Raw genomic sequence first — 26,262 nt, forward strand, 5'->3', positions numbered from 1 at the left:
CTTGCCTGGAAAATCTCATGGACAGAGGAACCTGGTGGATTGCAGTCCATGGGGTCCCAAAGAATGGGGCACGACTGAGCGACTAACACACATACACATGGGGCTTGTGGAATGTTAGTTCCCTGACCAGGGATTGAACCCAGGGCCCTAGCAGTGAAAGCATACAGCCTTAACCACTGGACTACCAGGGAATTCTCAACATCTCTGTACTTGTGGTAATTAAAAAAAAAAAAATTTGGAGAAGGAAAAAAATATCCCCTACCCCCATCACCACCCCCACCAAACTCTCCCCATCTATTGCCCATGAGCCCCACCACTGGTCCCAGCCTCCAGCCCATTCCCAGCTCTATCCTGCCTCCAGCCCTCTCTCTCCAGATGGCACAGGTACTTGCCACCTCCCCTCCCTTCTTGGCCTTTGAGGCCCCTTTCCACCTGCTCCCTCCCTCCCAGCATCCCAGGCCCAGGGCCAGAGCCCCATCAAGTGCCATCTTGGTCCCTGGCCGCTCCCCAGGCGAGCTCTAGGGCCTCCTCCCTTCCCCCAGCCCCCACCTTCAGCAGGGGGCCGAGCTCACACATATCTGCACTCAGCTTTCCCTGCGTGCTGGGTGGGAGTTCCAGAATCCCAGCTGTGTTGACCCCCCACAGGTGTTCTACCTGGTTGGCCAGCAGGGAGCCCTTCCAAGTCATCGGGCCAGGGGCAGGCCGACTCTGCTCCTGAGACGCGGAAGCAGGGCCTGGAAGTTCACCCCACATCCACCCCCTGGCCATCTGCAGGTTTTTCTGTGAGAGGCAGGGCAGGAATCTGGCCCTAACTTCTCTAGGAGCCAGAATGGAGGAGAAGCATGTAAAGCAGAGCTCTCTGGAATGTCTTCCCACACTCTTCGCCCCCAGGCTTGGGAATGAGTAAGGAGTGATCACTAACTCCCAAGAAACCATCTCTCCGCTCCTCTCACAGAAGCACCGCCCTAAGGGCAGCGAATGGAGGATCTGACCCACTGAGGCCTGAGCACGCCTTGACAGCATCCACACCCCTTGAGCAGGACCTGGGCAGCGGGGGCCAAGGGCTGAGATACTAGGTGTTTCCCTCTCCCCGGCGGAGATGGATCTGTGGTTGTACTTGTGGGTGAGGGGGTGGATGGACAGGCTTCCCAGGTGGCGCTAGTGCTAAAGAACTCGCCTGCCCATGCAGGGGATGTAAGAGATGCAGGTTTGATCCCTGGGTCAGGAAGAGCTCCTGGAGGAGGGCATGGCAACCCACTCTAGTATTTTTGCCTGGAAAATCCCATGGACAGAGGAGCTTGGGGAGCTACAGTCCACAGGTTGCAAAGGGTCAGACATGACTGAAGCGGCTTAGCAGGCTGGCAGGCAGGCAGGGTGGATGGACAGGTGGGTGAGTAGGTAGACAGGCTGAGAGATAGACAGGTGTTTGAGTGGACAGATGGATGGATGAGTGGGGACATGAGTGACCAAGTGTATAAATGGATGCACAGGCCAGCTGCAGACTGGCTCAGGAATAACTCCTTTCTTAAAGGAATTTTCTAAATCTCTGAAATGTGAGGCCCTGGCACCTCCCAGAGGCCACAGTCTCTAACTACCGATCGTCCCTAAAAACCCTGGGCATCAGCAGTCTCAGGAAGCAGGAGCATGGACCCAGATGAAGTGAGGGATTCTAGGAAACAACAACAAAAAAAACACTAGGGTCCAGTGCTGGTTCTTGCTCTGACTTATTCTGGGACCGAGGGAATGGATGTACAAGCTTCTAGGATCAATCTCATCTGGATGACTGCGCTGGTAAGTGATTTAAACAAAACTATGTGTGTAAAGCGACTGAGGGGGCTTCCCTGGTGGCTTAGACAGTAAAGAATCTGCCTGCAATGCAGGAGGCCTGGGTTCGATTCCTGAGTTGGGAAGATCCCCTGAGTAGGTAATGGCTACCCACAACAGTACTCTTGCCTGGAGAATCCCATATACAGGGGAGCTTGGCAGGCTATAGTTTTTTTGTGTTTTGTGTTTTCCTTAGAAGATGCCTGAGAGGGTTACCTGGCAAAAACCGGGTGCTCACAGAAGGCGGTTTCCTTCCTAGAGGAAGCTCTAGGGCACACACGGCTTAATCACCAAGTCCTGTCCGACTCCTTGTGACCCTGTGGACTGTAGCCCGCCAGGCTCCTCTGTCCATGGGATTTCCCAGGCAAGAATACTAAAGTGGGTTGCCATTTCCTCCTCTAGGAGATCTTCCCCACCCAGGGATCGAACCCATGTCTCCTGCTTTGGCAGGTGAGTTCTTTAACACTGAGCCACCTGGGAAGCCCCAGAGGACACATGCACCCCCATAAATGCACGTGTGAGTGTGCACACACACACATGTACAGCCCTCCAGCCCAGTATGGAAGAGGGGCCGAGAGTGAGACCCCAGCCCAGACCAGACAGGGGAGGCACAGGGGACACATTTATTCTCCAGGCTCTGGCAGGACTGGCCTGGCCTCGGGGGCTGGGGACCCAGGGGGCGGGGTCTCAGGCGAGAGCCCCAAGGCCTTCTGGGGCTCAGCCTCCTGGGCCTGGGCCAGCTGGGCTGTGTGTTCAAAGGCGGCCTGCAGCAGGTGGGAGGTGAGGCAGGTGGTCCAGGTGATGAGGTAGGCCAGGTGCCAGGAGGTGAGTGCTACCGTGCTCTCCACCCACCAGTACAGACTCTTCAGCAGCGCCAGTGACCTCCGCACCACGCGGTTCTCCAGCAGAGCCTGGGGGCGGCAGCGGGGGGCAAGTGGATGGGCAGGCGGCTGTCCAGAGCTCACATGCCACACTGCCTGGCTGCTAGGTGCCCCCCCCCCACGACCCCCCAGCCCAGCCCAGGCCCAGTGTCCCGGGTCTGTGCTCCCCAGCCCAGCCGGCACCCACCCTCACCCACCTTCCTGGGCAGCCGGCCCAGGCTGCAGCACTGAGCTTTCCGGTACAGTCTCCAGACCAGCAGCAGCAACAGCAACGCAGCCAGCATCAGGCTGTGCAGACATGACAGGAACAGGTCCGTCCAGGTGGCCGCAGACAGGCCCAGCTGCTCCCAGGCCCCCAGCCACTTTGGGGCCAGGCCCAAGGCCCGGGCACAGCCCAGCAGGCCTGCCCACACCAGCCTGGGCACCCGCAGCGCCAGGCACACAGGGACCTCTAGCAACGTCAGCCCGGCCCAGAGAACCCGGCCCACGGGGCAGCCGGTGATCCTGGGGGGTGGGTGGGACCCCTGGGCCTCCCGGGTCAGTCCCGACAGCCAGTGGTTGAAGAGGAAGATCTTGAGGAGCAGGAAGTTGTAGAGGTGGGCCCGGTTCTGGACGAGCTACAGGAAGAGGAGACCGTCGTCACCCGTTGCCGCTCACTTGCCATGGGGGCCAGCCTGTCCCTGGCTTTACAGTGCGGGTGTGGCTGCCAGGCCATCCGGGGCCAGGCCCTCCGCTTCTCAAGGCTTCAGTTTCCCCCAGCCCATGAGTGATCTTTATCTGTCCACTTGGAAGGACTCCATTCTCAGGAGGGAGCTTTAGTAGGTGTTTCATATTATATTTGATTTTCTTTCCTCGGTTTTCTCTCCCCCCTTTTTTTTTTTTTGGTCACACCAGGTGGTTTGCAGGATCTTAGTTCCCTGACTAAGGATCGAACCTGTCTTAGCACAGAGTCTTAACCACTGTACCACCAGGAAATTCCCTTTCCTTTGGGTTTCAATGGTTATTTACCACCCTCCAGACTAAGGTCATGTTTGAAAAAGAGGGGTGGGAAGGTAAATGCTTAACCCACGGGAGTGCTCTAAAGAAAATTCTGCGGCTCGGCGGCTTGAGGGTGGGGCTTCTGAAAGCTATGGGATTACTCCAGGAGGGGGGCAGCCACCTCGTTTCACCAGTGGCATCCAGCAGCAGCTTTGGCCCTCGCCCCCCTGGCCTTCCTCAACTCCCCCTCACCAGTGTGGACAGCTTCACCACCACCAGCAGAGTCCCCGAGAGGCTGGATCTGACCGGAGGGACGGCCTCCATGTCTGGCCCTCCTTTCCCTTCTCCAGTGGAAGAAGCAGGGTGACCTCACAGACACCTCAGGGTGGGGACCAAGTTACCGTGGGGACCCAGTTGCCACAAAAGTCTCCCCTTTCCCTGCCTCCTGCCCCATCACTGCACAAGAACTGGGGTACTTGTCTTCCATATCCTGTCACCTTCCTGATGGGAGACTGCTCCCGGAGACATCAACTCCACGAACTTCCAGTCCGCCCGGCACAGGCAGCCAAGGCAGCACAAAGATGCTGTACCTTCCCACATCCTTCCAAACCCTGAAGGATCAGAGACCTGGGAGATAGACATCTTCACCCCAGGGCCGTGGGTGACAGAACGCTTGAAGGCAGATGGAAGCCTCAGCTGCCCAACTCTGAAAGCTCCTACCTAACCCCCACCCATCCTTCTTGCATTTTGCTAAAAGGTTGGTCTCGTTACAAACAAAGTACAGAAGTCAGCTGTAACCTTAATTCTCTGATCTGAGTGATGCATCAGTGGCTTCCGATACTCAGAGGAGGGCAGGGGAGAGAAAATGTGCCCACAAAAGGCTTCAGAGGGTCTTGGAGAGAGGCATTCAGAGAGGGAAAGGGGGCAATTTGCTGAGCGAGACCCCTGGGGGGCCACAGGCTGCCTGGAAGAGAGGTTTCTGGAAGCCGTGGATCAGAGTTAAAGTCTTAGAATTCTGGGAGAATCCAGAACCTTGATCACAGCCTTTCCTACAATGCTTTTCTGTCTGGGTCCCGGCAGGTGCCCCGAGATGCTCCAAGGATGAGGCTCTCAAGCCACTTAGAAATTTTTAAAAAGCGCGCCCTCTGGTGGCCCGTGAGTGCAGGGCACAGTAGCCGTCTCACTCCCTTTCTCCGCGAGGACCCTCGTGCAGGATACAACCCACCATAAAGAGTCCCTGGAAGGTCAGAGGTGACCCCTGCCCAGGATGGGCCCCGTTCGCCCATTTGTGTCCTCTCCCGGGGCGATAGCTGGGGTCCACTTCGAGGAGGGTGCAAAGTCCCTCGGCTCCGTCGGCTGCCCATACCCCTCGCCCACCACCCTCTACAGTCCCCCAACACTATAGCCCTGAGGGGAAGCTGGGGTTCAAAAGGGCCTCCTTCAGCTAAGTTGTGAAGGATGGGTGGGAGCGTTCCGGAGGAGGAAGGGTGGTATGGGCAGAAGGAACTGCATGAATCCAACAATTCAGTATGGGTGGAGCATAAAGTGCACTTCTGCAGAAGGAAATCGCAACCCACTCCAGTGTTCTTGCCTGAAAAATCCCACAGACAGAGGAGCCTGGCCGGCTGCAGTCCATGGAGTCGCAGAGTCAGGCACACCTGAGCGACTGAGCATGTAAGGTTTATTTCCTCTTTGGGTGACCATTAGTTTGCACTCAAAAGAATCACAATGGGACTTCCCTGGTGGTTCAGTGGCTGCATCCAATGTAGGGGCCTGGGTTCAATCCCTAGTCAGGGAACTAGACCCCACAGGTCAAAATTAAAGATCCCACATGCTGCAACTAAGACTCAGCACAAATTAATTAATTTTTAAAAAAGAATCACAGTTTACAGTTATTTTAACTTGTATTTGTATTAAGTTATTTTAAAATATGATGATTATCTTTATCAAACCAGTTGATTTTGTAATAATAAATGTCCACATTTAAATACCCACATTTGAATTGATGCTTTCAAACTATGGTGCTGAAGAAGACTCTTTGAGAGTCCCTTGGACTGCAAGGGGGTCAAAGGAAATCAGCCCTGAATATTTATTGGAAGGACTGATGCTGAAGCTGAAGCTCCAATATTTTGGCCACCTGATGGGAAGAGTCGACTCACTGGAAAAGACCCTGATGCTGGGAAAGATTGAGGGCAGGGGGAGAAGGGGACGACAGAGGACAAGATGGGTGGCATCACCAGCACCGACTCAATGGAAATGAGTTTGAGCAAGCTCCAGGAGGTGGTGAAAGACGGGGAAGCCTTGCGAGCTGCAGTCTATGGAGTCTCAAAGAGTCGGACATGACTGAGTGACTGAACAACAACAGATCTCTAGCCACAGGCATTAGTTTCTGCAAAAATCCCCCAGTCAGTAATGTGTTAGAAAGAAACAACAGGCCCAACATGGAGTCACTTGTGCTAAGCCCCACCAGGACTTAATGTGAGTGAGTGAGCGAGTGAAAGTCACTCAGAGTCCGACTCTTTGCAGTCCATGGAATTCTCCAGGCCAGAATACTCAAGCAGGTAGCCTTTCCCTTCTCCAGAGGATCTTCCCAAGCCAGGGATCAAACCCAGGTCTCTCGCATTGCACATGGATTCTTTACCAGCTGAGCCACAAGGGAACCCCAGGACTTAATATTTATCTTAATTGCAATTTCCACCTCTCCAGGGAGTGGAATTTTAAGCCAATTCATCTGGAGTTTTTGCTTTCCTCTAAGAGAAGGTGACCTGACTTGAAATAATTCACCCTCTAACTTCCTTGTCCTGCCCTCCTCCTGCCTATAAAAGCCTCCCTTTTGTACTGCTGTTCCGCTCCTTGGAGCTCCTCTCTACCTGCTGGGTGGGATGCAGACTGTTCAAGATTATTGAATAAAGACAATTCGATCATCAAATGTACTCAACTGAATTTTTTATTAATTTATTTTTTATTGAAGGATAATTGCTTTACAGAATTTTGCTGTTTTCTGTCAAACCTCTACATGAATCAGCCATAAGTATACATATATCCCCTCCCTTTTGAAACTCCCTCCCATCTTCCTCCCTGTACTCAACTGAATTTGGCTTTTAACAGATTTGGTGGCAGTGGTGGGATCCAAGGTGACCTTTTTCTGATGGCATTCACGGACAGTGAGAAAGACAGGCGTGGTGCCAGCAAACCCCTTTTTGACCATACTGTCTTCTCACCATGTCTGAGGCCAGAGGAAGTTCACTGTGGTCATGAGCTCTGCTTTCTTTGCATCAAGCGCCTGGTCTAATTGGCTTTCTAGTCAGTTCCCCTTTTGCTTGGAAACCCCAGTTCTTGATACTGCCCCCAGATTTCATGTTGGGAATTGCTGGTGATTTAGTCCGCAGTTTCCCACTTCTTTGAAATCCTTCCCCAAATTCCACATCAGGAAATGTGGTAGCCACTCTAGTTCCCCATTTGTTTGGAATCAAGCTGCCATCTTCACTTAGCTGAGGTCTTTTGTTCAAGGCTTTTCCCCCACTCCAGAGTTCCATGGGAATTATCGGTGGTTACCAGCTGGAGTCGGACTGGGTCCAACTTGAGCTGGACAGGGTCCAGTAAAAACAACAGCTAACAGGAATCTCAGAAGCCAAAAAGCTGCAAAATCGGAGGGTCCTGTGCAAAACACTGGGGGTGTCCAAATCAAATTGACTAGGAAGAGAAGCAGTTAGACATCAAAGCAGACTGCTTCCACTCAAGACACCAGATCAAGACTTTATACTTTACATGAAACTCAGGACTTGCCTGGCAGTCCCGTGGTTAAGACTCTGAGCTCCCAAGGTAGGGGGCTCAGGTTTGATCCCTGGTTGGGGAATTAAGATCCTGCATGCCACAGAGCTTGGTCAAAAAAAAAAAAAAAAACCACGAAACTCTCTCTTTTTCCTCTCCTTTACCCTGGCATTGGCCTGGAAAAATAATGACATCCCTCATATTTCTCAGGCCATTGCTAGAGGGGTTAAGCTCTGGAATTTAGAACACTTTTTTATTTCAGGCTAGAAGTTTCTTCTCCCATATGCACTAAAAGTCCTGAATGACCCTTGTGTGTGTGTGGGGGGGTGTTATTTGCTCAGTCGTGTCCAACTCTTTGTGACCCTTTGAACTATAGCCCAACAGGCTCCTCTGTCCATGGGATTTTTTCATGCAAGAATACTGGAAGAGGTTGCCATTTCCTTCTCCAGGGGATCTTCCTGACCCAGGGATCAAACCCATGCCTCCTGTGTCTCAGCATTGCAGACGGATTCTTTACCTGCTGAGCCATCAGGGAAGCACAAAGGAGCCCTGGCTTAGGAGTAAATACAATGGAAGTGCAATCAGAAACCTCTCCTTAACTCTTAAAACATTGCAGATTCTGTTTCTAAGACACTGGCTACCCAGCAAAGATCCTTAGACTCTCTGGCCAAAGTTGTTCTTGGTAACAGAATTATCTTTTAGCTGAGCTCTTCTATGGCCAGCATCACCCACCGTACCTAGAGTTAATACTTCTGGGGAAGCCAAAACTCAGTTACATAAGATCCCTGAGCAAACCATTGGCTTTTAAAGGTGACTCCTTCAGTGGGGTCTTCCTTTGATTAACTTGATGTTGAGTGGTTTGGGTCTTGGAGACCCACGGCTCCCAAGTGCACTCTTAACACTGGGAATTATCCCGCTTGTAGTTAAAATAATATCCCTGGTACATTGCATACTCTCTCTAAAGCATTAAATGCATATTCACAGCCTCTAGTCACCAAGCAAATCTCCCTAAGACTGGACCTCAAAAGAGGAACAAAGCAAAAGATTGACTGAAAAATGGTGAGCCTGGAGTGGTGAACTGTGAATAGCACACAGATTCAGCAACAAAGCAGCATCAACAAAAGTGGTGAGAACTACAGAGCTGTAGGTGAGTGGTGCTAATGCCTTAAAATTTGATCCCATTTCTCAGTTAGGCTGAGAGTTTGATCAAAGTAGAATTGTTGAAAAGAAACAATAGGTCCAAAATGGAGTCATTTATGCTAAGCTCCACCAAGACTTACTAGCTAGCCTGATGACATTACTGATTCAATGGACAAGAATTTAAGCAAACTCCAGGAGATAGTGGAAGACAGAGGAGCCTGGTGTGCTGCAGTCCATGGGGTCACAAAGAGTCAGACATGACTTAGCAACTAAAAAACAACGATTATAATTTCAGCCTTTCTCAAGAGTGGTGTTTTAAACCAATCAGTCTGGAATTACTTGGTGAGCCACTAGTAAGGAAATCTGCCTAAGACTTCCTGACTTCCCTGAAGGGAAGATAACCCTGCCTAACTAGTCCCTTGGACTCCAAGGAGATCAAACCAGTCAGTCCTAAAGGAAATCAACCCTGAATATTCATTGGAAGGACTGATGGTGACGCTGAAGTTCCAATACTTTGGCCACCTGATGCGAAGAGCTGCCTCATTGGAAAAGACCCTGATGCTGGACAAGATTGAGGGCAGGAGGAGAAGGGGACGACAGAACGTGAGATGGTTGGACGGCATCACTGACTTGATGGACACGAGTCTGAGTGAGCTCTGGGAGTTGGTGATGGACAGGGAGGCCTGTCATACTGCAGTCCATGGGGTTGCAAGGAGTCGGACAGGACTCCACTGTGTCTGTTTCCATGTCCCGCCCCCTTCTGTCTATAAAAACCTTCCATTTTGTACAGCTCCTCAGAGCACCTTTCTGATTGCTTGATGGGATGCTACCCTACTCATGAGTTGTTGAATAAAGCCAATTAGATCTCCAAATGTGGGCTTGCCTGGTGGCTCCGTGGTAAAGAACCCATCTACCAATGTGGGAGGCGTGGATTTGATCCCTGGGTCGGGAAGATCCCCTGGAGAAGGAAATAGCAACCCACTCCAGTGATCTTGCCTGGAGAATCCCATGGACAGAGAAGCCTGGTGAGCTACAGTCCATGGGGTTGGGAAGAGTCGACTGAGCACGCATGCACGCACACGCCACAGGAAAACCCAAACCAAGTTTTTGGGCAACCCAGTATTTGTTGAATTAATAAATGAATGAGTGAGTAATGGCCTCAGATATCCCCACTTGCCAGACTGGAACAGGAGCGGAGGAGCTGCTGCAGAAGCCCTCCCCCGCCCCACTTTGGATCCTGCAGCAGGGAGCCCTCGCCTCCTTTCTCTTCTCCGCCTAACACCTAGGTTCAAGGCCAAGCGTGCACTATTGTGCTCAGTGATGTTAGACCACGTCTCCGCTTCCTCAGAGGAAGGACCAAGTGGCATAAGGCAATTAGTGACCGCTGCATTGTCAAACGCCAGGGGGCGCCATTCCCCGGGCCGGATCCATTTCCATAGAGATTCGCCGCTTCAGCCCAGGACTCAGGCCTAGAGAGGCAGGAAGCGTCACCTTCCTCCCAGTCCCAAGGCCGGCCCGTGCTCTCCCTGAGGGTGCAGGACGGCGGCAAGACCGCAAGGGGGCAGCAGACACCTGGGGCGCAGGGGCCCAACGCACCTGAGCGCGCTGCGGAAATTGATGCAAAGTTTTCTGTGGCTGATTTTGTCCCTTCTCAGCCTGCGACAACAACTTACGTCATCCCGAGGAGCTCGCCCGGTGCAGGTCCTATCCTGCCTGAGTTGCTGGAGGCGAAACCGCTGAGAAATGTTGGGGATGAATAGTCTTTCTTCCTCGTTCCAACATGAAAACCTCACTTTATTTCAAATCTTCATTTTTTTTTTCACTCAGAATAAGGCAAAATTGATAAATATGCCTTCAAACTTACTGTGACTTGCTTTTTTTTTTTAACTTTCTAAAGATGGCTTGATTGAAAATGCAAAAATCATCATTAAAAACTGATGAAAGCTGAAGAGCCTATCCTGACTAAGGGAAAAGGTTTTTGGAATCAGAGGACAGACTTCCAGCTGAACTGACCTCTACCACTTAATCATAAATCTAAGCTCCTGCCTCAGGTCTCTTTATCTGTAAAGCTGGTACATAGTTTATATATAGAATCTGCCAGGTGAGGCCTTGGGGAGGAGCCGATGAAATAATGTCTGTGAAATGCTTTGCCCAGTACTCAGCCACGCACCAATGCTTGGGAGCGCATGGGTGAGTGAAGTCAGTGTCCACAGGTGAGAAGGAATGCAAGGATTTTTTAAAAAACAAAATAAGCTACAGGTTGCTTTCAAATATGTACAAATTTCTACAAAGAAATCATCCCCTGAGGGCACACATTTTGTTAATTTGTAAACCAATATGTGGAAGTATTCACTGCAATCAAACCACTTTCAAACTTGGAGCCCAAGACTAGATTGTAAAATTTTAAAAAAAAGAAAACGACCATATTGAAAAGGATCATTGCTACTTTAAAATTAATGCAAAAACTTTATTGCACACAAGCATGAATGAAAATGCTTTAAAAAGAGTTCTTTAAAAGGATATGAAGTTGTGAAACCATCCCATTGTTGAAAAACATTCATCACCACCCCCCAAAGCACATCAATGCCCACAACAGATTGTAAAGTCACACTGCATGGTACAAAAAACAACAATGGAAAATATAATTTTCACTTATTCGTTTATTAATTTATGCAGAACCAATGTGTTTCACACTCTTGTTTTCTGCCGGCTCTCCTGGACTTTTCTCTGGGATCTTCCCCCATCCACCCACTCCCTCAGCAACTCCTCTCCCTACTTGCTCCTTCTGGCCGTCAAAAGGGGGCTTCCCAGGTGACTCGGTGGTACAGAGCCCACCTGCCAATGCAGGGGACAGAGGAGACGTGGGTTCGTTTCCTGGGTCAGGAAGATTCCCTGGAGGAGGGCGTGACAACCCACTCCAGTATTCTTGCTGGGAAAATCCCATGGATAGAGGAGCCTGGTGGGCTACAGTCCGTAGGGTGGCAGAGTCAGACACGACTGAAGCGACTAAACACACACTTGTCAAAGGACATTTAGGGTGTTTCCATTTCTACTGTGAATAACACTGCAGTGAACTTGGGGTATAGATGGGTCTCCTCACAATCCTGATTCCGATTCCTTTGCAGCCGCACCCAGAAGTGGGTGTGCTGGATCCTAAGGTTGTTCTAAGTTTAATTTTCTGAGGAACCTCCATCCTGTTCCAGAATGGCTGCACTAATTTACATTTCCACGCATGAGATGTGACCACGTGGATGGGGCTGGAGGACACTACTCTAAGAGAAATAAGCAAGACACAGAAAGAGAAAGACCGCGTGACCTCAGTTCCATGTAGCATCTAACAAAGCTGAACTCTTAGAAAGTATAAAGAGGGTGGCCAGAGGCTGGGGTTGGAGGAAATGACAACCCACTCCAGTATCAAAGGGTACGAAGTCTCAGTTATACAAGATGAGTAAGGTTTAAAGATCTAACCGGCAGCATGGCAATGAGAAGCTGACAGTGCTGCGTTGTGTACTTGAAACTTGCTAAGGGGCTAGGTTTAATTACATCTTCTCAACACATGCTGACTGTAGAGGTGACAGAATGTTGTTTAGCCGGATTGTGACTATTGTTTCACAATGTATATATATGTATACCAAAACACCAAACTGTAAACATTAAGTGTATACAATTTGGGGAGTTCCCTGGTGGTCTAGTGGTTAGGACTGGGTGCTTTCACTGCCATGGCCTGGGGTTCAATCAATCCCTGGTGAACTGAGATCCTGCAAGCCGTGCGGCTCAGCAAAAAGAAAAAAAAAGTATACAATTTTTATTAACAGAAAGAAAAATGTTCCTCACTGCCCCTTCACTTAAGGGGCATTTAAGCCATATTGTTGAAAGAAGTTGTGCAGCCACCAGCCACTGGCCACATAGCTTCTGCCCACGCCTCCCCACGGCCCTGGCCCAAGTCACTGATAAACTTCTTGTTGCTGGATCTGGTGTAGAGAGAGCTGGAGCAAAGCCAAAAGGTAGTGACAGCCTGGAAGAAATGTGTGCAACCCGTGAAACAGTCCAAGGACAAGTAGCCAGAGTTCACAGAATATCTAAGGAACGCCTACACATCAGTAAGATAAAATCAAGTGACTCCGTGGAACACCTAGGCAAAGGCACGTCACAGGAGGGAGAAAAAAACCAAAGAGCCAAGAATGTAGGAAAAGACGTTCGACTTCGTTAGTTAGCGAGGGAGATGCAAAATTAAAACCACAATGAGATACTATCTCATTTGCAAAAACCAAGCAAGTCTGACACTACACTGGGCATGGATGAGCTCACGGGGCTACTGGAGCATCGGACTTTGCCCATCTCTGAGCCCACAGCTCTCTGCTGGTTTTTCAGATTCTCAGAGTGGTGAGAAGGTTCCTGTACGAAACCACCCATTACTCAGACATGGGAAACTGAAATGCAAGTTACCAAAATAGCAATTACCCTCACTGCACCTTTGTTTTCTCTCCATCCTGCTTCACAACCGGTTGGATTGTTTTTAACCACCCCCTCAAGGATTGCACACCCCAGCCTGAAAGGCACTCCTTCCTGAAGCATTCGTCTGTGAATGAAAAAGCATGTGCGAGACTGCGTGTGGCAGCATTTTTTCCATCACTAGGAAAATGAATAAATATACTGGGTATATCGGGCTCAGGGGTGACTAAGCAGTGGTTAAAATGAATGTGATCTATATGCGTCAGCATGGACAGGTCTGAAAAACATAGTGTCACATGAGAGGGAAAGTTACAGAGTAATAGCTGTGAAATGATAGCATGTGTATAATTTTTTCAAACCCATTAAGCAGTATTATATGCTGTTCTGGACACAAGTATAGTGAAAATATTAAAAAAAAAAAAAAAAAAAAAAAAAACAAGACCTAGGGACTTCCCTGGTGGTCCAGGGGTTAAGCTCTGTGCTTCCAAGGCCTTGGAAGCACAGAGCTCAGGTTCAATCCCTGGTTGGGGAACTAGGATCCCACATGCTGCATGTTCTGGCCAAAGAAAGACCTAGAAGATCCCTGCCCATTGGTGATGGTAGCTGGTTCCCTAGAGCAGCAGATGGAGGAGGGTGAGACTCAGAGGGAACTTCAGCTTCACCTGTAATGCATTCCTCTTTTTCTATTTTCAAATATTCAGAAGCCATAATGACAAAGCACTAACATTTGTTCACTCCAAATGGTGGATCCGTTGAGGTTGAGAACAAGCCAGGCAAGCAAAGATCTGAAAGAAGAGTAATCAGGCCAAAAAAAAAAAAAACTAGCAGTGCAAAGACCCTGAGGTCACCATACCACGTTTCAGGATCAGCAGAGGCCAGGATGCTGGAGTGAAGAAGAAAAAGGTTAAGGATGAGGTTGGTAAGGAATCCGATTTGAGGTTAAGCAGGAGGGGAAATTCACCAAACTTATACTATAAAGACATCATTCTGGTTGGGCATATTTTATTAACGATTGAAACTGAGTGGTAAACACATAAGGTTATTGTCTTAATCTCTTGTGTGTGTTTGAAATTTCCCATTAGAAGTTAAAATAATAATAATAATAATGACCTCTGGCTGTGAGGGAAACGGACTGGGTATGGGGACAACGGGGAGGCAGGGAGGCCAGTTTAGAGGTCGCCAAAGGGGTCTGGGGAAGGTGGGAGGGGCCGGGGAGGAATGGAACAGACACAGGATTTGCCCACAGACAGAATGTGGGATGAGAGAAAATTTGGGCTGAGTCTTTGCATGCCTAGTGGTTCCAGCGTCTGTGAAGATGGGAGGGGTTTGGGAGGAGGAGGCCCCGGAGAGGCTCCCTCCGAAGGGAGAGGTCAGGCACACAAGTCCACAGTTCAGGGAAGAGTCAGAGCGAGTCACCCATTTGGGAGTCACTGGGGGCTTCCCAGGTGGTGCTAGTGGTAAAGAACCCGCCCGCCAATGCAGGAGACACAAGAGCTGCGGGTTCGATCCCGGGGTCGGGAAGATCCCCTGGAGGAGGGCATGGCAACCCACTCCAATATTCCTGCTTGGAGAACTCTATGGACAGAGGCGCCTGGCAGGCTACAGTCCATGAGGTCGTAAAGAGTTGGAAAACAACTGAGGAGACTCAGCACGCACATACGGCATATAAATAGCATTTAAACCACGAGACCGGATGACAAAGACCACCTAGGATGTGGGTGTTGATCGAGGAGAAAGAGGGCCCAGGACAAGCCCGGGGGAGCCCTCCTATTACAGGTGGACGAGAGGAGAGGAGGAGGTAGCAGGAAAGGAGACCGGAAGAAGCAGCTTCTCGAGAAGGAATGTTCCTCTCCCCTCATTCTCTGAGCTCCACAACCTGTAATCCCCACAGCAGTCCGTGATGCTGCTCAGATTCCAGCTCTTGCATAAATAATAGCAACAGCCTCGGACCTTGCAGGCACCGTGTCCACTCTCACTATCTTTATTTTTGACCGAAAACAGGTCTTAGTTGAGGTATGCAAGATCTTTACTTGCGTCATGGGAACCCTTAGTTTCGGCTTGGGCATGTAGGATCTAGTTCCCTGACCAGGGATCGAACCCGAGGACCCCTGTCTTGGGAACGCAGAGCCTTCACCACTGGGCCACCAGGGAAGTCCCCACTCTCACCATCTTTGTCAAACGCAGATCTGACACTGTAACTCCCTGCAACTCATTCAAGGTTAGAAACCAAGTCCTCAGCCTGGTAACCACGCTCCCCTTGGCCTGGGTTCTGCACGCGGCAGCTGCTCCACCCGCAAATGCTCCCACATCGAGAAGCGGGCCCTGCAGCTTGGACCAACAGCCATTACCCCTCCCTCCTCCCTGGACACCCTGCTTGCCTCCCACAACCCAGCCTGGAAGTACCAGACCTTGCTTTCCCGGTCTCTGGGGTTTCTGGGAAAACATCTTCCCCCAAAGGACAAGAGAAAGACCAGGAGACAAGGCCATCTGCAGCCCATCTTGGGGTTTTGTCTGTGAGGACACACGAGTGCCTGAGCTGCTGTCACTGTCTTGGGACCAGAAGGGGCTCCCAGAGCAAAGGCACAGGACAAACCACCAAACCAGAGAATGGACTTTGAGTCCTGGGAGAAATCAGTTGCGCTTTGGTTTTGCTAACCACTGGACTTCCTGTCAGAGGAAACAGCAACCCACTGTTTACACCACCTTGGGCAGGTTTGTGGTTTTGACAGTTGCACTCAGAAACTTCTCAGCTGGAGTTGGGGACTGACTGCTGGCAGGGTTGTGGCTTCCGTTTGGATGATGAGCACAGTCTTAAATTAACTGTGCTGATGCTTATGTACATTGGAATAGACTAGAAAGCATCCAACTGGCGGTGTGTGAATTTTACCAATGAAATTGATGAGAAAGCAAAAAAAAAAAAAAAAGCACCATCCCTACTGACCTCCATATGTTCACGCATGTACACACCCGGCCTCACATGCCTCACCCCCGAAAAGTAGTGGCTTTTCCCCTAGAGCTCATCTCCAGGTCTTGCTTCATCGCCCCCTCACCCTGGCCCACTCCCTCTGGCTACAGATGACTCTGGCCTCTCTCCTCCACCACCAGCAACCCCTGACCTGTGGCTTGTACATCTGAGATCCGACGGTAGCTTTGAAAGATGAGCAGCTGCTGTTACTGAGGCAAGAGCTACATGGACAGCCGTGCCCTGTAGACAGATGAGCCGAGATAGCAGGAGCCAGAGAAGAGCTGAGCCTTGCCCAGATAAGACAGGGAGACCACATATTTCTCATTCTTGAGGTCAAGCAGACCTTCCTAACTACACATGTGCAGAAAGGCTCCTTGAAGGTCAAAAAGCGAGGGGGCACCACTCCAGAGTAAGTGATGTCAACCTACCTCTAAGGCTTTTTGCTAGAATCCATCTTGACTAAGAGATGTGCGTGCACACATGGAAGGACCCTGAGATATACACCAAATACAGCCTCAGAACCTGGCAAAGCAAAATGACTGGCCAAGGGAAACCCGGAAGAAACCCCTGAAAGTAATTCGGGCGGAACTTGAGTCAGTCCTAATGCGGTGGATGAACCTAGAGCCTACTAAACAGAGTGAAGTAAGTCAGAAAGACTGTGCACTAGCGCACACCTATGGGATCCAGAAAGACGGTGCCGAGGAGCCCGTTGGAAGAGCAATAATGGACACACAGACATAAAGAACAGACTTACTGACACGGCTGAGGGGCAGGAAGGAGAGGGTGGGACATATGGAGAGAGTAACGTGGAAACACACGTTCAGTTCAGTTCAGTCGCTCAGTCGTGTCTGACTCTTTGCAACGCCGTGAATCGCAGCACGCCAGGCCTCCCTGTTTATCACCATCTCCCGGAGCTCACTCAGACTCACGTCCGTCGAGTCCGTGATGCCATCCAGCCATCTCATCCTCTGTTGTCCCCTTCTCCTCCTGCCCCCAATCCCTCCCAGCATCAGAGTCTTTTCCAATGAGTCAACTCTTCTCATGAGGTGGCCAAAGTACTGGAGCTTCAGCTTTAGCATCATTCCTTCCAAAGAAATCCCAGGACTGATCTCCTTCAGAATGGACTGGTTGGATCTCCTTGCAGTCCAAGGGACTCTCAAGAGTCTTCTCCAACACCACAGTTCAAACGCATCAATTCTTCGGCGCTCAGCCTTCTTCACAGTCCAGCTCTCACATCCATACATTACCACAGGAAAAACCATAGCCTTGACTAGACGGACCTTTGTTGGCAAAGTAATGTCTCTGCTTTTGAATATACTATCTAGGTTGGTCATAACTTTTCTTCCAAGGAGTAAGCATCTTTTAATTTCATGGCTGCAGTCACCATCTGCAGTGATTTTGGAGCCCAAAAAAATATAGTCTGACACTGTTTCTACTGTTTCCCCATCTATTTCCCATGAAGTGATGGGACCAGATGCCATGATCTTAGTTTTCTGAATGTTGAGCTTTAAGCCAACTTTTTCACTCTCCTCTTTCACTTTCATCAGGAGGCTTTTTAGCTCCTCTTCACTTTCTGCCATAAGGGTGGTGTCATCTGCATATCTGAGGTTATTGATATTTCTCCCGGCACTCTTGATTCTAGCTTGTGCTTCTTCCAGTCCAGCGTTTCTCATGATGTCCTCTGCATAGAAGTTAAATAAGCAGGGTGACAATATACAGCCTTGATGTACTCCTTTTCCTATTTGGAACCAGTCTGTTGTTCCATGTCCAGTTCTAACTGTTGCTTCCTGACCTGCATACAGATTTCTCAAGAGGCAGGTCAGGTGGTCTGGTATTCCCATCGCTTTCAGAATTTTCCACAGTTTATTGTGATCCACACAGTCAAAAGCTTTGGCATAGTCAAGAAAGCAGAAATAGATGTTTTTCTGGAACTCTCTTGCTTTTTCCATAATCCAGTGGATGTTAGCAATTTGATCTCTGGTTCCTCTGTCTTTTCTACAACCAGCTTGAACATCAGGGAGTTTACAGTTCATGTATTGCTGGAGCCTGGCTTGGAGAATTAATTTAATAGCATGTGAGATGAGTGCAATTGTGCAGTAGTTTGAGCATTCTTTTGCATTGCCTTTCTTTGGAATTGGAATGAAAACTGTCCTTTTCCAGTCCTGTGGCCACTGCTGGGTTTTCCAAATTTGCTACAAAATTCTGTTAATGGAAAAATTTTCAATTCTCTGGAAGACTGTAAGAGGCACCTGGAACAGTTGTTTTTTTTTTTTTTAGTTTTGGGAAGATGAAATGATGAAATTGCCTGAAAAATGGCAGAAGGTAGTGGAACAAAATGGTGAATACATTGTTCAATAAAGCTCTTGGTGAAAACAAAAAATATGTCATTTATTTTTACTAAAAAAAAAGAAGATACTTTTTGGTCAGCTCAATAAATTTACTTCTTACCTATCACTTTGTCTCTCCCTGAAATCTTTCTGCAATTAGACATAAAGAAACTGAGCTTTATTAGGTCCTGAGACCAGGAATGTGAACTCAACTAAGAGACAATGGTTTCTGGCTGAGTTTGAGTCCTGGGATGTGGGTTTCAACTCCAATCTGAGGTGCATGGTTTTATTAAGACTCAGAAAGAAACTTTGGGACTGCACTGGTGGTCCAGTGGTTAAGACATCATGCTTCCACAGCAGGAACACAGATTTGATCTCTGGTTGGGAAACTAAGATCTCACATGCCTCTTGGTGTGGCAAAAAAAAAAAAAAAAGAAACTTTGACCTTCCCCCTAACTGCCTAAAATATTTAGATAGCGCTATGGCCATAGATATCTGCAAAGAATGTGAGCTAGGTGTGGTGGGGGGAAATTCCAGGAAGTGCCTAGAGATCAGAGTCCTCTCTCTGCCCCATTATCTCTGCTTGGCCCAGCAAACATTTGTTTACCAAACATGTACTTTTCTGTAGATATCAATGGCCTTCTTCCTTTTTTCTTAACATGTTTGTTTATTTATTTGGCTGTGTTGGGGCTTTGCAGCACTTGGGATCTTTACGTAGCACACCCTTTTTGTAGATCTTTCTGTTGGGTGCACAGGCTGTCCAGTTGTCGCTCATAGGCTTAATTGCGCCTTAGCATGGGGGATCTTCCTTTCTCAACCAGGGATCGAACCTGAGTCCTCTGCACTGGGAAGCAGATTCTTAGTCACTGGACCACCAAGAAAGTCCTGCATTCTTCCTTTTTGACATTCCAGACCCCTACCCCAACATCCTCCTTATCTTTAGCTGACGATGGTATTTAAAGCGAGTGTTTCAGCTGTTTTGTTGAGTTACTCCGTTTTCCCGGGGTCTCTTTCATGTATGTTGTTGTTGTTAGTCGCTCAGTGGTGTCTGACTCTTTGCTACCCCATGGACTGTAGCCCGCCAGCATCTGTCCATGGGATTTCCCAGGCAAGAAAACTGGAGTGGGTTGCCATTTCCTTCTCCAGGGGATCCTCCCCACCCAGGAATCAAACTCACCTCTCCTGCACTGGGAGGCAGATTCTTTACCACTGGAGCCACCAATATATGTTATTAAACTTCTGTTTGATTTTCTCTTGTTAATCTCATGTCAATTTAAATCTTAGGTCAGCCAGGAGAACCTAGAAAGGTAGAGGAAAATTTCTTCCTCCCCTGAAAGAGTTCCCCTGCTGAGTTTATGATTAACCTCTATCCAAAATGTTGTTCTCTTTCTTGTCTCACACCCGCTCCCCTCAGGATTGAGGAGTTCCAAAGAAAAGGGGGGAATGAAACCCTCCTGAGTACAAAAGCCTCTCTGTGTTGCCAGGTTCCTGTTTATAGAAAATGGCTTTAGTCTCCTAGGCCTGCCCTGAGTTCCAAAGAGCAGGCATAAGCATTACTAACTAGGGAAGTGAGGAGACGTGAAACAAAGGAAAAGCAGTTAAGCGAGAAAATAATGACAATAATTCAGCTGTAAAACAGAGTCCCAGTTCCTCTTTAAGGGACAAACGTAACCATCTAACACGTATCTGGGAGCTGTTCTGCAGGAACTAAGGCCCCCACCCAGGTGGAGGATGGTGACTCCATGCTGAGACCAAAAGCTAGATTGCAGATTGGTCAGTTGGAAACGGGGAGGTTGAGGATGGAGCTTGATGACATTCCTGGAACACCACCTCACCAACCAATCAGAAGAAAGTCATGCATTCTGCAGCCCTCTCCCCAAGTGTTGCCTTTAAGGACCCTTCCCTGAAAGCTCTCAGGGAGTCTGGGTCTTTTGAGGACAAGCTGCCCATTCTTGGGGGGCTCTACAATAAATGCTATACTTTCCTTCCCCACAACCCTGTGTCAGTACCTTGACTTTGCTTCATGTGGGCTAGCAAACCCAAGTTTGGTTTGGTAACACCCTGACACCAGCCTTCCCTGGGGCCTCAGTTGGTAAAGAGGCTGCCCTCAACGCGGAAGACCCGGGTTCAATCCCTGAGGCAGAAAGATCCCCTGGAGAAGGAAATGGAAACCCACTTCAATATTCTTGCCTGGAGAATTCCATGGACAAAGGAGCCTGGTGGTCTACAGTCCATGGGGTCACAAAGAGTCGGACACGACTGAGTGACTAACACTTTCACTGACATCAGCCAAGACCCCAACCCCGACCTATCTTGGCCTAGAGCTGTACCGAGAACATGTGAGCCTGCTCCACATAATAGACCCCCGAGTGGCTCAGCTGGTAAGGAATCTGCCTGCAATGCGGGAGACCTGGGTTCGATCCCTGGGTTGGGAAGATCCCCTGGAGAAGGGTACGGCTAGTGCTCTAGTATTCTGGCCTGGAGAATCCCATGGACTGAGTCCATGGGGTCGTAAAGAGTTGGACACGACTGAGCGACTTTCACTTCTGTGTACGTGTGGCTTCAACAAAGAGGGATTTACAGGTCTCAGACAGGAAGCATGGTCTGGGGCTCAGTTACACCATCAGGGGCCCTGGCTTTTGTCCCCTTCTCTCTCCGCCTCCTTTTGTATGGAGGCCTTTGTCTTCATGTCTGTGGCAGTGACTACACCTCCCAATAGGACAAAGGGGAAAGGGCACAGAGCCAGGCCAGCTGAGTTTATTCTGTCACCAAAGCTTTATTAGAAGCCCCACCCCATGACTTCTGCATCCTCCTATTGGCCAGAATGGGCCACATGACCACCCCTGAATCATCACTGAGTTGGGGGGAGGTGGGGCAGAGATGGCTAGCTCAACCAGGTGACACCTGGGCCCCATCTCTGCACCTCATGTGCCATTTCGGCCCATAAATATTTATTGTGCACCTTCTGTTTGCCAGGTCCTGGGCAGGACACTGGAGGCAGTCACAGAGATGACTCCGCCCTGTTCTGGTGGTGATGGTGAGGGTGGGGTGTCTTCTCCTGTCCCAGCTCTGATCACCCCCCTCCTGCATGTCCAGGACCACTGCTTTGACTGGGGGTGGATGGGCGCTATGAGGGAATGTCACTGTGGGGAGTGACCCTTCACGTAAGGTGGCTGGCTCCAATAGAGGCAGCTCAGTTAGACCAGCAGAGGGTGGCCTTGGGTGGCTCTAGGAGAAGCCCTGGCTGGAGGGGGTGTCCCTGGTGGGGGCCGTTTGTTCCATCTGCCTTTGTAGCCCCTCAGTGCTGTCCTGCTCACCGGCCTGCACAGTTTGTGGGCACCTATGTCTAAGAAGACTTGTTTCCTGCTGAAACAAGTGACTTGCCATGTAAGACGTGTGTGGGGGGGCACTGGTGGACTCTGGATACCACTCTGCTCCTGCCACTCAGGCATGGCCCCAGGCCCCACGGACTTCTCCCCTTGTAACCCACTCTATTCCTTCCCCTGTTCTAGCCTCGGGTGGGGAGGCCTTTTCTCTGACAACACATTTTTATCTCCTTTGATCATTCCATCTCAAGTTTCTAGAACCTTTGCCCAAAACGTTCTTTCCCGGGACCATGGACACCACTGGAGGAAAGGGTCACGCAACAAAAAAACAGTTTGAGGGTGAAGAGGGGGTGGTAATGATCTCTGGTGGCCTTGGCCCGCAGCGGCTTGAAGCAGGGTTTCTGGTTCCTGGCCAGGGACTGAAATCCCGCTGTGGCAGTGAGAGCACTGAGTCCTGGCTGCCAGGGCCCGGTGGTCATGACAAGGCCCGTCAGCTGTGTAGAAATGAATTTCCACATAGAAGTGGAAAGTAGTGAAACAACTAAAGTGTTTATTAGGAGGAGAAAGGGTGTGTGTGGATAGACACACGGGTGTTTATCAGAGAGTTGTGCCCTCATAGTAGTGTGACTCACTTTTTTTTTTTTTAAGTTTCAGACTATTAATCAGTACACCAGCATGCTTTCATGCATTTAGAGGGGAAATATTTCCTGGTTAAGTGGAAAGTTGTGCAAATGTCTTCTGGAAGACCTTCATTCTAAGCAGCTTCATAGTGAAATGTTTCATATAGACGTCTGGACCTTCTTTCTTCAGTTTGCTATAATCTACATTCACAGAGTAGAACTTGTACTGACCATCAGGACCCAGTTTTTTCCAGTTGTTGTTGTTCAGTAGCTCAGTCATGTCCGATTCTTTGTGACCCCATGGACTGCAGCACGCCAGGCTTCCCTGTCCTTCACCAGCTCCTGGAGTTTGCACAAACTCATGTCCACTGAGTCGGAGATGCCATCTCACCATCTCATTCTCTATTTCCCCCTTCTCCTCCTGCTCTCAATCTTTCCCAGCATCAGAGTCTTTTCCAGTGAGTCAGTTCTTCACATCAGGTGGCCAAAGTATTGGAGCTTCAGCTTCAGCATCAGTTCTTCCAATGAATATTCAGGGTTGCTTTCCTTTAGGATGAACTGATTTGATCTCCTTGCTGTCCAAGGGACTCTCGAGAGTCTTCTCCAGCACCACAGTTTGAAAGCATTAATTCTTCAGTGCTCAGCCTTCTTTGGGCTTCCCTAAGAGCACTTTCATGCATTGGAAAAGGAAATGGCAACCCACTCCAGTGTTCTTGCCTGGAAAATCCCAGGGATGGGGGAGCCTGGTGGGCTGCCATCTATGGGGTCACACAGAGTCGGACACGACTGAAGTGACTTAGCAGCAGCAGCAGCAAGAGTTCAGTTGGTAAAGAATCCACCTGAAATGCAGATTCAATTCCTGGGTCGGGAAGATCCACTGGAGAAGGGATAGGCTATCCACTCCAGTATTCTTGGGCTTCCCTTGTGGTTCAGCTGGTAAAGAATCTGCCTGCAGTGTGGGAAACCTGGGTTCCATCCCTGGGTTGGGAAGATCCCCTGGAGAAGAGAACGGATACCCACTCCAGTGTTCTGGCCTGGAGAATTCCATAGACTGTATAATTCATGGGGTCATGAAGATTCGGACATGACTGAGCAACTTTCACTTCAGCCTTCTTTATGGTCCAACTCTCACACTCGTACATGACTACTGGAAAAACCATAACTTGGACTAGATGTACCAGGGTTCCAGTTTGTTCTAGGGTTCTGGATTAGTCTTCCTGGATGTCACAGGATTGAACAAGGCCAAGCGCAAGACATACAACACTGCTCCAGTACCTCCTGCTCCAGTAAATAGGAAGAAAGGGATCAAGCTAGGATGCTTCTTGGCCTGACTGACGGTCTGGCAGATCATGGTTGAGAAAGAGGCCTCGAGTCCAAACAGAGAAAAAAATCTAACCCACAAGGCCGGGGATTAAAATTTCTACCTGAATCATTTCTTAAAAAATTATTTTTAATTGAAAGATAATCATTTTACAGTATTGTGTTGGTTTCAACATCAACATGAATCAACCATAGGTTTACCCATGTTCCCTCCCACTTGAACCTCCCTCCCACCTCCCTCCCCATCTCACTCGTCTAGGCTGGGACTGAGCCCCGGTTTGTTCCCTGAGTCATACAACAAATTCTCATTGGCTATCTATTTTACATATGGTAACATGAAGAGATAGCCCACGCCAAGGTAAGAGAAACCCAAGTTCTTAAGATGGTAAGTGTTGCAAGAGGGCATCAGAAGGCAGACACACTGAAACCATACTCACAGAAAACTAAATCTAATCACACTAGGACCACAGCCTTGTCTAACTCAATGAAACCAAGCCATGCCTGCGGGGCAACCCAAGACGGGCGGGTCATGGTGGAGAGGATTGACAGAATGTAGTCCACTGGAGAAGGGAATGGCAAGCCACTTTAGTATTCTTGCCTTGAGAACCCCATGAACGGTAGGAAAAGGCAAAATGATAGGATACCAAAAGAGGAACTCCCCAGGTCATTAGGTGCCCAATATGCTACTGGAGATCAGTGGAGAAATAACTCCAGAAAGAATAAAGGGATGGAGCCAAAGCAAAAACAATACCCAGTTGTGGATGTGACTGGTGATAGAAGCAAGGTCCGATGCTGTAAAGAGCAATATTGCATAGGAACCTGGAATGTCAGGTCCATGAATCAAGGCAAATTGGAAGTGGTCAAACAAGAGATGGCAAGGGTGAACGTCGACATTCTAGGAATCAGTGAACTAAAATGGACTGGAATGGGTGAATTTAACTCAGATGACCATTACATCTACTACTGCGGGCAGGAATCCCTCAGAAGAAATGGAGTAGCCATCATGGTCAACAAAAGAGTCCAAAATGCAGTACTTGGATGCAATCTCAAAAACGACAGAATGATCTCTGTTCATCTCCAAGGCAAACCATTCAATATCACAGTTATCCAAGTCTATGCCCCAACCAGTAACGCTGAAGAAACTGAAGTTGAACGGTTTTGTGAAGACCTACAAGATCTTTTAGAACTGACACCCAAAAAAGATGTCCTTTTCATTATAGGGGACTGGAATGCGAAAGTAGGAAGTCAAGAAACACCTGGAGTAACAGGCAAATTTGGCCTTGGAATGCAGAATGAAGCAGGACAAAGACTAACAGAGTTTTGCCAAGAAAATGCACTGGTCATAGCAAACACCCTCTTCCAACAACACAGGAGAAGACTCTACACATGGACATCACTAGATGGTCAACACCAAAATCAGATTGATTATATTCTTTGCAGCCAAAGATGGAGAAGTTCTATACAGTAAACAAAAACAAGACTGGGAGCTGACTGTGGCTCAGATCACGAACTCCTTATTGCCAAATTGAGACTTAAATTGAAGAAAGTAGGGAAAACCGCTAGACCATTCAGGTATGACCTCAATCAAATCCCTTATGATTATACAGTGGAAGTGAGTAATAGATTTAAGGGTCTAGATCTGATAGATAGAGTGCCTGATGAACTATGGAATGAGGTTCGTGACATTGTACAGGAGACAGGGATCAAGACCATCCCCATGGAAAAGAAATGCAAAAAAGCAAAATGGCTGTCTGGGGAGGCCTCAAATAGCTGTGAAAAGAAGAGAGGCGAAAAGCAAAGGAGAAAAGGAAAGATATATGCATCTGAATGCAGAGTTCCAACGAATAGCAAGAAGAGATAAGAAAGCCTTCTTCAGCGATCAATGCAAAGAAATAGAGGAAAACAACAGAATGGGAAAGACTAGAGATCTCTTTAAGAAAATTAGAGATACCAAGGGAACATTTCATGCAAGGATGGGCTCGATAAAGGACAGAAATGGTCTGCACCTAACAGAAGCAGAAGATATTAAGAAGAGGTAGCAAGAATACACAGAAGAACTGTACAAAAAAGATCTTCATGACCCAGATAATCATGATGATGTGATCACTAATCTAGAGCCAGACATCTTGGAAAGTGAAGTCAAGTGGTCCTTAGACAGCATCACTACGAACAAAGCTAGTGGAGGTGATAGAATTCCAGTTGAGCTGTTTCAAATCCTGAAAGATGATTCTGTGAAAGTGCTGCACTCAATATGCCAGCAAATTTGGAAAACTCAGCAGTGGCCACAGGACTGGAAAAGGTCAGTTTTCATTCCAATTCCAAAGAAAGGCAATGCAAAAGAATGCTCAAACTACTGCACAATTGCACTCATCTCACATGCTATTAAATTAATTCTCCAAGCCAGGCTCCAGCAATACATGAACTGTAAACTCCCTGATGTTCAAGCTGGTTGTAGAAAAGACAGAGGAACCAGAGATCAAATTGCTAACATCCACTGGATTATGGAAAAAGCAAGAGAGTTCCAGAAAAACATCTATTTCTGCTTTCTTGACTATGCCAAAGCTTTTGACTGTGTGGATCACAATAAACTGTGGAAAATTCTGAAAGCGATGGGAATACCAGACCACCTGACCTGCCTCTTGAGAAATCTGTATGCAG

At 48.8% G+C, this 26,262-nt stretch overlaps 2 protein-coding genes across 3 annotated transcripts; both read right to left on the reverse strand.

Annotated features, from left to right (window-relative positions):
• Positions 1–2,447: 2,447 nt before the first annotated feature.
• TMEM270 (transmembrane protein 270) lies at positions 2,448–10,638 on the reverse strand. Of its 2 annotated transcripts, XM_040260968.1 has the most exons (3): positions 3,936–4,007; positions 2,903–3,322; positions 2,448–2,735 (listed from the first exon to the last, which is right to left on the reverse strand). In XM_040260968.1, exons 1-3 carry the CDS (start codon positions 4,005–4,007, stop codon positions 2,448–2,450), a joined length of 780 nt encoding a protein of 259 aa, XP_040116902.1. The 2 variants fall into 2 exon arrangements, 1 of the variants encoding a protein (XP_040116902.1); XR_005724538.1 differs by lacking the exons at positions 2,448–2,735; positions 3,936–4,007 and adding an exon at positions 10,268–10,638 and having other exon boundaries at positions 3,241–3,322.
• An 11,737-nt stretch (positions 10,639–22,375) lies between these two features.
• Positions 22,376–23,635, reverse strand: LOC120882723 (cytochrome c oxidase subunit NDUFA4-like). Its single transcript, XM_040266699.1, has 2 exons — positions 23,484–23,635; positions 22,376–22,538 (listed from the first exon to the last, which is right to left on the reverse strand). The coding sequence occupies exons 1-2, from the start codon at positions 23,633–23,635 to the stop codon at positions 22,376–22,378; spliced, it is 315 nt and encodes a 104-aa protein (XP_040122633.1).
• Positions 23,636–26,262: the final 2,627 nt, after the last annotated feature.

Source organism: Oryx dammah, unplaced genomic scaffold (assembly GCF_014754425.2).
Source record: "Oryx dammah isolate SB20612 unplaced genomic scaffold, SCBI_Odam_1.1 HiC_scaffold_2, whole genome shotgun sequence".
Classification (NCBI taxonomy): Eukaryota; Metazoa; Chordata; class Mammalia; order Artiodactyla; family Bovidae; genus Oryx; species Oryx dammah.